This window comes from Prionailurus bengalensis, chromosome B2 (assembly GCF_016509475.1).
Source record: "Prionailurus bengalensis isolate Pbe53 chromosome B2, Fcat_Pben_1.1_paternal_pri, whole genome shotgun sequence".
Taxonomy (NCBI): domain Eukaryota; kingdom Metazoa; phylum Chordata; class Mammalia; order Carnivora; family Felidae; genus Prionailurus; species Prionailurus bengalensis.
In genome coordinates, this window is record NC_057349.1 from 49,654,316 (window position 1) to 49,670,256 (window position 15,941).

General features: G+C 36.9%; 1 protein-coding gene across 1 annotated transcript in view; it reads left to right on the forward strand.

Annotated features, from left to right (window-relative positions):
* Window positions 1-15,941, forward strand: part of EFHC1 (EF-hand domain containing 1) — a 67,111-nt gene that overhangs the window by 20,238 nt on the left and 30,932 nt on the right. The window contains exons 5-7 of the mRNA XM_043591646.1: window positions 903-1,095; window positions 8,021-8,241; window positions 12,345-12,485. Of these exons, the coding sequence (XP_043447581.1) occupies window positions 903-1,095; window positions 8,021-8,241; window positions 12,345-12,485 (555 nt within the window). The remainder of the gene's footprint in view (window positions 1-902; window positions 1,096-8,020; window positions 8,242-12,344; window positions 12,486-15,941) is intronic.

Here is a 15,941-nt window from a genome sequence, read left to right on the forward strand (position 1 = left end):
CTCAGACTGATGTCAATAAGCTTATTGTCTATGTTTTCTCCTAGGGGTTTTATGATTTCAGGTCTCACATGTAGGTCTTTAATCCATTTCGAGTTTATTTTTGTGTATGGTTTGAGAAAGTCGCCCAGTTTCATTCTTTTGCATGCAGCCATCCAGTTTCCCCAGCACCATTTCTTGAAAAGACTCTTTCCCCATTGTATATTCTTGCCTCATTTGTCATAAATTAGTTGACCATATAAGTGTGAATTTGTTTCTGGACTCTCTGTTCTGTTGATCTATGTGTCTGTTTTTGTACTATTTTGATTACTATAGGTTCGTAGCATAGTTTGAAATCACGGAGCATGATATCTTCACCTTTGTTCTTTCTCAAGAGTTTTTTGGCTATCCTGGGTCTTTTGTGGTTCCTTACAAATTTTAGAATTATTCTAGTTTTGCAAAAACGCCATTGGAATTTTGATAGGGATTGGATTATATCTGTAGATTGCTTTGGGTAGTGTGGACATTATAACAGTATTAATTATTTTAATCTGTGAGCACGAAATCTCTCTCCATTTACTTGTGTCTTTAATTTCTTTCATCAGTATCTTATAGTTTCCATTGCTGTTTTAATTTGGCTTCTCTTTCACTAATATTTTAGATCAATGTGAATTCTGCTTTCTCAGTGCAAACTTATAAGTCTGTTATTTAATACTTTCCAGCTGTTGACATCTGGTATATAATTTCAGATGTTTTTGTATCTTTGGTGAATTTTTTTTTTTTTTTTTTTTTACCAACTGAGATCACTTCATAGTCTTTGCAGCTAACCTTTTCATCATTGTCTGATATATAAATGCCAGAGTAGCTAAGTTAACCTCTCCTCTTGTAGAATTCTTACTTAAGTCACTACTTTGTATGTCTCAAAGGTTCTTCGATTCTATGCAATCTGGGATGATACAGACAGCATGTTTGGTGAATGTCGGAACTATATCATTCATTACTATCTTATGGATGACACAGTTGAAATTCGAGAAGTCCATGAACGGAATGACGGGCGAGATCCTTTCCCACTCCTGATGAACCGCCAGCGCATGCCAAAAGTTTTGGTGGAGAACGCAAGTATGTTTGATTCAGTTTATTCTCCGTAATTGGGACATTTTTTGAATCTCAGAGGAGTTACTTAATCAGTATGGTCATTCCCTTTATGGTTGGGAGGCTCTTGCTACGTTTTCGTAGGTACTCAAAAACAGCTTTCTTGTAACTCCCCTCAATGCTTGCCCCACAGTCTAGGCTTGCCTCCAAAATGGTCTGGTGGAGATGACTGATACCTAAATCAAGGAAACACCCATAATAGCAATGGGAGATTCATTAAAAAAAATTTTTTTTGATGTTTATTCATTTTTGAGAAAAAGAGATTGTGAGCAGGGGAGGGGCAGAGAGAGAGGGAGACACAGAATCCGAAGCAGGCTCCAGGCTCTGAGCTGTCAGCATAGAGCCCAACTTAGAGTTCGAACCCATGAATTGCGACACCATGACCTGAGCTGAAGTCGGACAATTAACCAACTGAGCCACCCAGGTACCCCTCATTTAAAGTGCAAAAGAGCAAGCCTTGTGAACTAAAGCAGTTCAGATTTTTAATATATTTTTAAAACAAACTGGTTTTTATTCAAACAAGCTTGTTTGCATATAGCTTACCATACCCTTATGTTCTTTCCTGACTTTGCTTCTCACCTCAATACTTCCTAAACAGGAAGTCTGTATGCAGGATAACTTAAGATTAGAGAAGGCATGTCTGTGACTCACAGAGGTGGGGCCCCATTGTGTCAGCCATGCTCTCTTTTCTGGTTCAAATAACCCAGTGGATTGGAGAGTGAAGATGCAAGAAGATGCGGCTGACATCCGCCAGCCATCAGTATTTTTCTAGGATAAGTGCACGTACTTTGGTCATTGACGTAGTGGTTTCAGAATTTTCTCTTATAATGTCAGCTTGGTCACACATGATGACCTCTCTCATGCTTGAATGGCTGACAGAACTTTAAATACTTTTGTTGGTATTGTTTTTCTTTTTACTCTATTTTCTTGGAACTGGGAGATAAGAAATTTCAGGTGTTGTGCAAGAGATTTGTCTTGGAGGTTATAAGCAAATTGAGGTTAGAGGTTATAAATAAACTGGCAGTCTGAAGGCTAAATGCAACCTACCTACATGTATTGTTTTGCCTATACAGTGTTTTTTTTAAAAATGCAGTGTTATTTGGGGGCAAGGAGTTGGAGATTTCTATCACTGGGAGAGTGGATAAACAAAATGTAGTGAAGGTATATCTTAATAGTAGTAGCTAGAAACAATAGTTAAATATAAAGAAAGCAAATTGATGCATCTTAAAAGCATAGTGCTGTGTAGAAAAAAAATGAGATGTACAATGCAACAGCACTTTAATATAAAGTGAAACACAAGACAGTATACATAGTACACACATAAAAAGTTGCACATTAGAATGGTTGCATGTGAGGTAGAGGAGAATGAGATTGGGTAAAAGGATAAAGGGTAGTAAAAATTGTCATCATTTTAAAACTAAGAGAATTAATGGTAAAAATTACTTTTAGAGAAATGAGAATAATTCCTAACATAGCTCCCATTCTCAGATAGAAGCAACTGGATTTGAGTTCAACATAGTCTGGTTGCTGTCAACCCTATTTCTATACTTAGCCTCTTGTAGAACCCTCTTAGAGTTCTAGGACGCTGGGACTGATATACTGATCTTGGCCTTCCATAATGCTTAAATGAGCCTAAAATTCCTGCCATCTAGAGCTAACAAATGTTAGATTTACAGTGGATTCAGAGAAAGAATGGGAATTTATTCAGGCATGAAAAAAATATCACTGAAAAAAAAAAAAAACCCTCGAAATCTCAAGTTCTGTGTTTGTCTCTGCCTTATCCATGTGGCCTAGTTTTAAATTTTTAAATATGTAATCATCCTTTTCTAAAACTTCCCCAGCTTTTTTTTTTTTTTTTTTTTAAGTAATCTCTGCACCCAACATGGGACTCGAAGTCATGACCTCAAGATCAAGAGTCACACATTCTACCAAGCTGAGCCAGCCAGGCACCCCTATAACTTTCTAAATTTTAACAAATTTTAATCTGTGTTATATGGAGAGGCATCCTAGTAACACGTAGGGTCCTTTTAAGAGATAAGAAACATAGCTTTTTGTGAAAGTTATTGTTAGTCATGCAGAACAGAAAAGGCTAAGTTTCCATCAATTGAATAATTCCTTTAACTAGAACTGTGGTGTTAAGAGATAGCATCTAATTGGATTTCAAAGGCTTTTATGCAATGGATGGTTTTAATTAAATTCAATTAAACTAGAGTTAAGTATCTGCTAAGGGAAGTATTTCATGTGCTAAGTGCTGTGGAGGATAAAATGAAAATGTAACTCCCAGACTTAGAATCTCTGTCCTTCAGTCACTTCTAGTGACTGGGGAGACAAGTCACACAAATACACAAAGCTGTTTAACAGTAACACAAGTGTACCAGATTATCTGATGATGTAATTAGTTATGTCATGTAGACAGAGTTCAGAAGAAGAGATATAAACTAGAAAGACTAAGGAAGGCTTTGTGGGAGAGCTGAGATTGAACCTAGATTTAGAATGGCAGAGAACTAAGGGAATGAATGCTTTAGAGAACAAGGGTTGGGAATTAGGAACAAGTATGTTATGTTTGGGGGCATCCAAGAGACAGTGGCCAGGCAAAGTTTGTGTTGGACAGTAATAGGCAATTATGGGAGTATCTTTCAGAAGTTCTCTCTGCCATGGCCTTCATTTAAGTAGTTAAAATGAATAAAAATTATATTTTTATGATGGATGGAGTTAAAGTTTCAGGAATTAAAAAGGTTCTTTCTTTGTCAAACATAATTGCTGGTTACCAGTATGTGGTGGGTAATGTCAAAAGAAGGATAACCAAAAGCCTTTTATTCAGCTGTTGAACCCAAGGTACTAGGTTCTGAAAGTCTGTAAAATTATCCTTTAGACTGGCTTTCATACTTTGATCTTGCCTTTCTATTGTTAAATAGAAATGTTAACATCAAAATTGTACACTCTACGTACAACTTATTGTAGTTGATTATACTTCAAGTAACACTGTAAAAAAATATATAAATATATATAAATAAAAAAATATATAAAAATCCACACCTAGATATGTTATAGTCAAACTTAACACCAAAGTCAAAAAGGTCATAAAAACAGCCCCAAATAACAAGGTTATCCATACAGAATGACAGTTACAATGATAGCTGACTGCTCATTAGCAACGCTAGTTACCAGAAGACAGTGTAATAATATCCTCAAAATGCTGAGAAGAAAATAGAATTTAATACCTAGAGAAACTATCTTTGAAGAACAAAGTGAAATACATTTCCAGGCAAACAAAACAGATTTTACTAACAAAAAACTCTTCCTAGGGAAATTCTAGAGTGTTTTTCTGGTAGAAAGAAAATTATTCCAGAAGTAAGATCTGAGATACAAGGAGGGATTTAAAGAAGAAGAATAAGGAGAAGGAGAAGGAGGCAGCAGCAAAGTGTGGGTAAATCTAAACATTGACTATACAAACTAAAGAAACAATGTTGAATTTGTAGGAGTTAAAAAATATCAAGGTAGAATTGAAGTATATTAAAATAATGGCTTGGGAAGAGTTGATACAATTAAAAAACAAATTTTGAAAAATGTTATTTTTAAGAACCTACTTAAGATAATAGAGGCATGGAAAGGTTAAAAAAGATATCTAAGCAATCGCAAAAAAAAAATGATGAGGCTGTATTACTAAAATACCAGTAGAGATCAGCGCAGAAAGCATTGCTAGGGATAAAAATCGTTATATATTGCAAGAGTTGTATTTACCAGGAAAATGTACTAATTCCAAACTTGAATGCAGTTAGTAACATGGCTTCAAAACATGTAAAACACAAAAATGTGTAGCATTATTATGCAAAGAGAATGGACAAATTCATCAAAATAGTGGGAGTCATTAAAACATTTCTTTTTGTAATTATGAGTTCAAAAGAGATAAGTCAATAAGGACACGTATATAAGATTTAAACAATAGAATTATCAGTATTGATATAATGAATATGTATATGCATCAACACCTGGAAAATCCCCCATTTGTTTGAAGCACAAATAGAACACTTACAAAAATTCTGATTTTAACACAATTTAGTTAGAATTCAATTTTGGAAATATACCTCAAAAAACTCATGTATTTGGAAATTAAAAAAACACATTTTGAAACAACCTATGAATAAAAAAAAAAACTATCAAAATACTTAAAACTGAATGATTCCAAAAATTCCTTAAAACTTTTAAATGCATTTAAAGTGGTACTTGGAGAAAGATTTATAGTTGTAAGTGCTTATTTAAGAAAGTAGAAAGACTGAAAAAATAAGCTAGGCCGCCTTTTTAAAAAGTTAGAAAAGGAATGACAGTGTAAATAAAGAAATTAAAAGGAAGGAAATAATAACTTTGAAATAATGAAATTGAAAACAAAAGTAATAAGATTGTCAAGTCAAAAGTTGTTTTTTTTTTTTGAAAGGACTAATGCAGTTGGCAAACCATTGACAGATTTGTCAAGGGAGAAAAGAAAAGGCACATAAACACAATATTAAAAATGAAAGAAGAGGCATACTTAATGTATTAGGGGTTAAACAGAAAATAGGGAATACCAACAACTTCATACCAACAAATTAGGAAACTTAGGTGAAATGAACAAATTAAAAAAAAATTTTTTGAGAGAGAGAGAGTATAAGAGGGGGAGAGGGGCAGAGGGAGGGAGGGTGTGAGGGGGGAGAGGGAGAGGGAGAGAGAATCTTAAAAAGCTCCACACTCAGTGTGGAGCCCAACATGGACCTCAATCCCGTAATGCTGGGATCATGACCTGAGCTGAAATCAAGAATCAGACACTTAACCGACTGAGCCACCTGGGTGCCCTGCAAATTTAAATTTAAATTTAACTCTACTTTAATTTTAATTCCAGTTATACTTAACATACAGTGTTACATTAGTTTCAGGCATACAATACAGTCATTCCACACTTCCATACAACATCTAGTGCTCATCAGGATAAGTGCATTCCTTAATTCCCATCACCCATTTTACCCATCCTCCACCTATCTCTCCTCTGTGTGCTCTATAAAAAGTCTGCTTTTTGGTTTGTCTCTTCTTTGTGAAATGAGCAAATTTTTAGAAAAATGTAATTTGTCCAAGAAGAAATAGAAACCAAATGTAATTAACCATTAAGGAAATAGAATCATTTAAAAAATTCTCCACAAAGAAAACACCAGGTCTAGATAATTTTTCAGTTTTGTCAAATATTTAAAGAACAGCTAATTCTAAGTTTAATACAAACTCACAGAAAAGAACTTTAATTCATTGATTGAAAAAGACCAATAACCAAAGACACCATGAGAAAGAACTACAATCTTACTCATGAATATATATATAATACATATGTGTATACATATACGTGTATATATATATATATATATATATAAAATCTCAGTAAATGAAATTCAGCTGTATATGAAAAAGATAATTGTTGAGCAAACAAAGACAAATGGTTATTGTATAGCGCGCACACACACACACACACACACACACACACACACACACTCCAGATCTCCTGGAACATTGTCAACTGAAGGAAACTCATGGAGTCACACAGGCTGTTTTTTCCCCACTGCCCATCACTTCCTGGGGTAATTCAAAGGGGTCTTAGTCAGGTTAGGCACTAGGCACTGGGAGAAAGAACGCTTGGTCTCTAGAGCTTTTAAGATGAATGATTAGGAAAATCATGATCTTTTGGCATGATCAAGGGTTGGAGCTCAAGCCTTTCTGTCAGATGTAATAGACCCTTAGTCTCCTTCCCTATTTTTCCATCTTAGCAATTATCAGGAGAATAGCAGCCTGCCTCTCAGGCCCTCTGTGTCAGAGTTCTAGGGTCACGCTTTGTGGATTACAGCTATACAGTGTAGCATTTTACCAGAATGGGCTATCTTATGGTTTCCATGATGGCCAGACTGCAGGGAATCAATCTTAAACAAGTCAATCCTTAGTTCTCATAAAACAGCATGATGGGAATTAGATTTATTCCCTTAAAAATGCAAGGTTGAGGGGCGCGTGGGTGGCTCAGTCAGTTAAGCGTACAACTTTGGCTCAGGTCACGATCTCATGGTTCGTGAATTCAAGCCCTGTGTCGGGCTTTGTGCTGACAGCTCAGAGCCTGGAGCCTGCTTCAGATTCTGTGTCTCCCTCTGTCTGCCCCTCCCCCACTTGTACTCTGTCTCTCGCTTTGTCTCAAAAATAAATAAACATTAAAAAAAAAAAAAGGCAAGGTTGATTCTACATTTGAAAAGCTGTTGAGTGCCTAGATGAACAGCTTAGTATGATCATCTCACTGACTGACCCTGCCTCCTGCCAGAGGACTAGATCAGGCTGTCATTGCAGCAGTGATCACAATAGAAATGAAATCATTATTTGTATAATTATTTAGTATCTGTTGTCCCAAACAGAATGCTCTCTCCATCAAGGTAGAAAATTCACCTACATTGTTAATTGTTATAACCTCAGTGTTTAGCAGTGAACCTGGTACATGATATATGCAGTCATTGCTAATATATTGGGTAAGCGAGTAAATAGATGGAACGTTGTACTAAATGACTTGGATCCCTCCCTCTAGATCTGGTACTCCATAGAAGGACATTTATTCTTTCCTCCTGTAAAGATTTCCTCTAAGCATGAATTCTGCTAAGATTAGTGACCTGTACTGATAGTTCAAGCTGAATATGAGAGAGAGACTTCACGGAAACCATCTAGGATGTTATTTCTGTATCCTATCAACAGATGGAAATACACAGCTTACTGTTCTGCTGGGAAAGTAGAGGAGTCCCTGATCCTTGACCAGAACTAGAGACCACGCTCTCTCAACTTCCCAAAAATCTCAGTCATTCCCATCCTCATCCCTTTTCTTTCCTCTCTCCCTATTATCTTACGTTAGAGAACTTTCCTCAGTGTGTGCTGGAAATCTCCGATCAAGAGGTGCTGGAATGGTATACTGCCAAAGACTTCATCGTGGGAAAACCGATCACTATCCTTGGGAGAACCTTCTTCATTTATGACTGTGATCCTTTTACTCGGCAGTATTACAAAGAAAAGTTTGGAATCTCTGATTTACCACGAATTGACGTGAGCAAGAAGGAACCACCTCCTGTGAAACAGGTAATGGAACACTAGTTCTGAGTATAGGAAGAGAATTAAATCTTTTGATACAGAGGTTTAAGAAAAAAAAAAAAGACTCGTGTGAATACTGAATAAAAAACGGGCAAAACATGAGAAATAAAGTTGGTTCACAGAAGAAGAAATACAAATGGTTAGTGAACATACAAAAAGACCCTCAACTTAACTGATAATAAAAGAAAAATAGAAATGAAAATAATGAGATTTTGGGTCAATTTGATTTAAAAGACTCAAGATATCCAGTGTTTGCCCTGGTGTGAAGAAATGGACATTTTCTTTCTTTCTTTTTTTTTTAAATTTTATTTTTTTAAGTAATCTCTATGCCCACTGTGGGGCTCAAATCCACAACTCCAAGACCAAGAGTCACTCCACTGACTAAGCCTGCCGGGTGCCCTGAAATGGACATTTTCATGTAGTGTTAATAGGAGAGCCAGTAGGAAAAACCTTTCTGAAGGGCAGTGTCATCATTTTAATTTTTTCAAAATAAAATATCCTTGAACTAGAAAATCTTGTTTGGGGACTATAAAAAGATATGTGTTAGGATGTGTACTGTAGCATTATTTATAATAAAGTGTAAGGAGATTGGCAGAATATAATATAATGAGAAGACTATAAGACTGTAAGACTGGTTAAAAAGAAAAGAAGTAGTTTCTGCAGATTAACATGGAAGAATGTCCATCACATTTGTAAGTGAATGTGTTTACGTGATACAGCACTATGTGTATAAAAACCACTGTTCACAGTGGTTAGTTCAACATGTGGGAATGGAGAGGTAGGGAGGGAAGTGTGAGATGATCAGGGACCTTTCTTTTTATATTCTGTGTGCTTTTAGTTTATCTTTCTATAGCAAGCCTTGTATTACTTTCATAATTTTGTTTTCATTTTTATTTAAAAAAGACATCTTTTAAAATTCCATACTGCTAGGGTATTTCATTGATCCTTGCCTATTTGTCAAACCCTTTTACTTAAAAACTGATTGGGAGCAAAACTGAAGCTGATTAATGGAGATACTGGAAGATGGCTTTCTTTTGTTGCAACATAGCTTTCCTAACCCTGAAATTTAGTTCTGTGTACCAGCGTCCACTCTGATCTGAGAGTAAGGTCATGGTACTTTTATGTGCACCAAAATAGTAATCTGACAGACTTCAGCCTTCAGAGTGGTTCAGTCACATATTTTAGAAATTCAAATAAGAATTTCCTTTGTTAAAAATTACACATTATACAGCAAGTTCAAGAAATATCTGTTGTATTAAGGCAGCACAGTTTCATAGGCTGCAAAATGCTGGTGCCTGTCACACACGTTTGGGTCCAGAGTAACGCATACAACTTCTTTGGTCTAAAATAGGTATAAAATAGGGTATTAATACCTGTGATCCACCTTTATATTGCCACTCTGTGTGTAAGATAATGTCATGGCTCTTTCTTTTCAAAAGAAAGATGTGAATGGAAGGATGGAATTATTGAATTCCTGCAGCCCAGGCCTCTGCCTTCCCCTGATCAGCTGCCCTGCTGCTCGCACTGAGCCTCCAATTATACTGAATTATGTATGGTTCTGCCAGTACAGCCTTCTGTTTTGCTCTCCTGGACTTTTGCTGATGCTCTTCCACTTGCTTGAACCACTTTTCACTTTTCCATTATTTCTTTACATGGCTCTTCCTTCTCCTCCCAGACAAACGGGCTTCTCTAAAGCTCCTGGCAGGGCTAATCACCTCTCCTGTGTGTTCCTGGGGTCCTGTACCTCCCTCTGCCAGCACTGGTCTATTATATTAGAATATCTGTCTATGAATCTTTTCTACTAGACTGTAAGTTCTTTGAGGGCAGAGAGCACCTAACACGGTGCCTAGCAAATAGGAGACATTTGGTATGTTTCTTGAACTGGACAAGAAGACTACCTATAAAGTATGTATTTGTTCCCCAAAGAGGCAAGTGATATCTTAGGCAAGCCTTTTAGAACCAACATTTCATACAAACAGTTACAAAGAAGGATTTGGATTTTGGTATGCTATGAGTTCCTAGGGGCAATAAAACTTCTAGAAGGAAGTATGGATGATGATAGTACCTTTCTCTGTCAGCTTTTGCTCTGATAGAACTCCTTATCAATGAATGGACTCATTGATTAAGATTTACAATAAGGCCCTTTTGCCTACCCCCAAATTTTAGGGTAGCATTTGATGCAATATACAGGAAAAAGTACCGTAGGAGAGATTTAGATTTTTTAAATGTTTATTTACTTTTGAGAGAGAGTGTATGAACAGGGGAGGGGCAGAGAGAATGGGGGACAGAGGATCTGCTCTTGACAGCAGTGAGCCTGATGTGGGGCTTGAACTCACAAACTGTGAGATCATGACGTGAGCCAAAGTCGGTCCAAGGTCACACCGCAAAGTACAAGTGTGACTCTGTTAAATGTCAGACATCTTTACAAGAAGGAACCTGACCTAACCAAGAGGTATGGTGGAGAGGGATTGTAATAAAATGGAGCACTCATGAAAAGGCTATGATCCATCTTTTGACTGATCAAAGCCTTTGAGTCCAGAATACATCTGCTTCCCATCCTTTTACTGTCATCTTTTTCTCCTAACCTCTCTTCTAAAGAAAGGAAAGGGAAGGAAGGCTTCGATAAAGAGCAGAGAGACCTAAAGAAACACTGTAGATTTTGGTTTGTTTTGCCCTATCTCGGTCACCCTATATAATAAAACTAATTCTGCATCCACACATATGGCACGTTAGTCATAGTAAGCTCTATCTGCCTGTCTATGAAAGTATTTGTTGGAAATGAGTAGGAGAGAGCTACTTACCAAACAGCAAACACCTTTCAGCTCTCCTTAGTCATTACATTTCAGTCATTTAAACACTGAACAATGTAGTTGGAAAGCAGGGATGGGAAGCCATAGCTGGGTCTAGAGGGATAAAGCTAGAGCCAAGCCTATGGTCAGGGATAGAAGTGGGTATGAAGTGGACATATTCATGACACTTAGGTCAGGCTGATCTGTTAGCTGAGGAAGAAATAAATATGAATCTGTTGGATGTGTTCTGTTTCTACTGAGAACACAGACTCCTGGCTGTCATGCCACAATCAAGAAATAAAAATATTAGAAATATGGAGATAAATAGGAAAAAAGCACAAACCAAGCCTTGGCCTCCCCCGACTCCAACACACATACACCACACACACACACACACACACACACACACACACACACACACCCTTTGGGTGAACTGAGAAAACAGTTTCCAGATCGTTAGGCTGAGGCCCATACCCTAGAGCAAAGAAGTCACGGAGCCTTGGGCTTCTCCATGGTAGGATGATCACAAGGGCCAGGATTGGGAGTAGGGCCAGCTGCTGCTTTGGCAGTAAGGGGTCAGTGGACATCAGCAACACAAGAGTCACACCCTTTCCTTGTCCGTGGTTTCACTCTTCATGGTTTCAGTTACTGGTGGTCAACTGCAGTCTGGAAGCACATGATCCTCCTCTTGATGTATCATCAGAAGGTCAATAGTAGCCAAACACTGTCACAACACCTATGTCACTCACCTCATGTCATCTCATTATGTAGGCATTTTATCATCTCGTGTCCTCACAAGATGAAGATGAAGTGTGGGTGCAGTACAACAAGATATTTTGAGAGAAAGAGCCCACATTCACATAACTTCTATTATAGTATGTTGTTATAATTGTTCTATTTTATAATTAGTTATTGTTGTTATTCTCTTCCTGTGCCTACTGTATACTTTCTTCATGGGTATATATGAGAAAGAGAATAGTATATATAGGGTCAAGGCATCTACCGGGGGTCTTGGGACATACCCCCCCCCCATGGGTAAAGGGGACGACTGTACTTTCAATCTAGCCCTGACGGTTACTCTGTAGCATCATCAGCCACTCCTATGGGCAGCGATCATGGTGTAAAGTCCATATATAAAAAGGAATGGAAAAAGCAATGTTACATTTTCTGAATACAGTACATTCTTATATATAGAAATTGCTTTTGAATAAGTATTTTCTAGATTAAAAAAAAATAAACTTAGTTACCTTTAATGTAATTTTAACGCAAATATCATCTGCTTTACTTCTTGTATTTCTTCAGGAATTACCTCCTTATAACGGCTATGGACTAGTTGAAGACTCTGCTCAGAATTGCTTTGTTCTCATTCCAAAAGCTCCAAAAAAAGATGTTATGAAAATGCTGATGGACGATAACAAGGTGCTTCGTTATTTGGCTGCACTGGTGAGGAGGACTTTCATGTGCTGAGATTCTGTTCTGTCTTGGTGCCCGGTTGTCCATTTTGTCTGTAAGCTGTGGAATATCAGCTCTCAGAGTTGTGTGTTACTTGAACAAGGCATGAGATCCAATCCCCAACCTTTGGGCAGGTTGGATAGTATTAGGGGTGGTGCCCTGAACCCACACCTAGCTCTAGTTCTATTTCCTATAACCATCTTTAGTAGATCATTAATCTCTCCCTATCCCTTAACTTTTGACTGACGTGTTTGCCTTTTTTATTAAGTAATTATGAATGTCTGACACAGTCAAGTTATTTGTATACCTGTGTGCAGTCGAGGGTACTGTGTTTTCCTTGAGGATAGGGACCATATCCCACTAATTTTTATCATTACCTTTGACATCTAGGTTGATGCATTTTATATTCATTAAGTGTAATAAATGGAATCATACCAGTTCAATAGATATTGCTTTTGAGAGGTCATATGGCTAGTGGTCAAGAGCATGGGTTTGGAAACAGGCATAAATTTAAATCCCTAATATTCTACTCATTGGCTGAATTACCTGAGGCAAATTCCGGATGGGAATTCAAAGGATAATGCCTTTTAAAATGGAAAATATGTAGAAATAGGAATGTAAGCATTTTATTTAGAAATATGGACATAAATAGAAATTGAAATAAGTTACTTCTGGAAATAGGAATTGGGAGTGTGGAGAGGTGGGCCAGGTGACTTTTCAAATTGTATGCATATATTTGAAAGAATAAAAATTTAATCAAATATTTTTCTAAAATATAGTTGGCTAATATATTTTAGAAAAAGGTTGAACAAAGCTTTAAGTACAAAGAGTCCTAGCAAACTCTAGGCCAACTAGCACATTCCACACCATAAAAATTCTGATTGGTGAATGTTTTATATTTTTACCAAGTTCTCTGAGTTACTGTTAAAGTTCAGGATGCTTCTTGAATTATGATGTAGTAACCGTAAGCTCCGTGAGGACCAGGATCATGTCTCTCTAGACTTTGTAGGTATTTGGTAACTGTTGGTTGAATGGGTAAGTTTTTTTACACATACACTACCCATGAGTTAGGCAATATAATATTATGCATATTTTATGTTTCAAAACATAAGAATCAGAGAGGCTAGTTGGTTTGTCCCAGGGGTTAAGGCTGCTTAGGCAGAGGCAGCACTAGACCTCAGCCTTCTGAGTCCAGCTCAGCATTCTTTTTTTTTTTTTAAAGAGTACATTTCTATTTTATTATTTTTTAATTTTTTTAATGTTTATTTTTGGGAGAGAGAGAGACAGAGCGTGAACAGGCGAGGGGCAGAGAGAGAGGGAAACACAGAATCCAAAGCAGGCTCCAGGCTCTGAGATGTCAGCACTGAGCTGGACGTGGGGCTCGAACTCACAGACTGCAAGATCATGACCTGAGCCGAAGTTGGACACTTAACTGACTGAGCCACCCAGGCGCCCCTAGTACATTTCTATTTTACAGTGTAAATAATTTGGGGAATATGACAGTACCTCCAGTATAAGCAATTTTAGTGCTGCCATCTTATATGTGAGCAAGGCAGTAGAAAAGAGTATCATGGGTGTTTTTACTACAGAGAAATACCACAGCCCTGAAGAAAGTGACATGAAAAGCCATCATGAGGAAGGAAGCTAGAAAACAAATCTTATCCCTGCAGCTCTGAGAACCCTCAGCAGCCCGGTATTCTTTTGATTAAGAACCAGTATAACACTTAGTCTGTGAGAAGGGAAAAGGGCTCATGTGAGTTTGTAAATTACATAATTGTAGTTTACCTCCCATGCCTGCAAATCATGGAAAAATTATTATATTCTATAATTGATTACAAAAATGCCTATGAATAATGTTAGATATTGCTAAATGAGAAGAAAAAAATACATTTATATTGACTGCAGTGTTCCACATTCACAAATAACCTGGGTAAATGTGATATATCACAAAAGTTTGAAGAGTCAGTAGAAGACTTCTATTTCTAGCAATGATAGACTAGATAATTTGGACTTCCCTCTTGTTGAAAGTAACTAGAAGAATTGGTGTGTGTGCCTGTGTATGTGTGTGTGTGTGTCTTTACTACTATGTGAAGGTGCTGGACAATAAGATGTTAAGAATCATTGAGCAAAAACCACGGAAATATTGAAAACCAAAGAGGTGAGCCTGGGAGGTGCAGCCATTTTTCCTCTGGGAATTGTGCTGGTTGCGGTGGAAGCACCTACGAGGGCAAATATTGGAATGTAGGGCCCATCAAATGCAGAACTAGCTGGTAAACCCTCTGTACTTTATCCATAAGTGCATAATCCTTGAAGGGACTATTGTCTGGCTTTGAATTGTCTCAGTCCCTGAAGTGTCTCAGTTCCAGAAATCAGATTAATGTGATCCTAGACACCTAATGACCCAGGTGTCTGGCAGAAGCAAATTAAATTCTTTGAAGATAGCATCATCATAAGCTTCGAACTATTTCTACAAACAATGTGAAAAATATAATATATGGCATTTATTCAAAAAAGCAATATTAATAACACGGTGTCCAGACACAAGGCAAGATGACGTGAAGAAAAATGAACACAAACGATAGACAATAGAAATAGATCCACAGGAGTTTCAAATGCTGGTGTTACCAAACTCAAACTTAAAAAACAAACAATATTTACTGTGTTTAAGGAGAAAGAGGATAAGATTGAGGACTTCAGCAGAGAACAAGAAACAGAGTATTTCAGTTTTGAAAAATTATTGCAGGAATAAAGGGATAAAACTAAACGCAGGAAAGTATTTGATAAAATTCACCTATTATGACTTCAAAACAAAACTCTTAGTAAGTAGGGTATAAAAGGGGATTTCCTTAGTCTGATGAAGAGTATTTTTCAAAAATCTACTAAGTATTCATTCAAACAGCAGACTTAGTGATGAAATGTTGAGTGTGTATTCTCTGAGACTAGGAACAAGGTAAGACTGCTATCACCCCTTCTATTCAACATTGTACTAGAGGTCCTAGCAAGAGCAGTAAAACAATAAGAGAAATAAAAGGTATGAGGATTAAAAAGGAAGATAATTATCATTATCTAAAATAAAGGATTATATATGTGGAAAATCACAAAGGATCTACATTAGTAGAATCCATGTGTAAATGGCAACAAAAAATAAAGTTGGAAAAATGCCATTTACCATAGCTTCAAAAATATTTCTAGGAATAAAACAAAACATGTTTAATACCAAAAAGATTATTGAGAGAAAATTAAAGAAGACCTAAATAAATGAAGGGACATACCATGTTCACCAGTTAAAAGATTCAGTATTATAAAGATAATTTGCCACAAGTTGGTCTATGGTTTCAAAACAATTGCAGTCAAAATCCCAAAGTGTTTTTATTTTTGCAGAACTTGGCAAATTGATTCTATAATTTGTGTGGAGATGCAAGGCACCAAGAATAGCCAAGACACTGG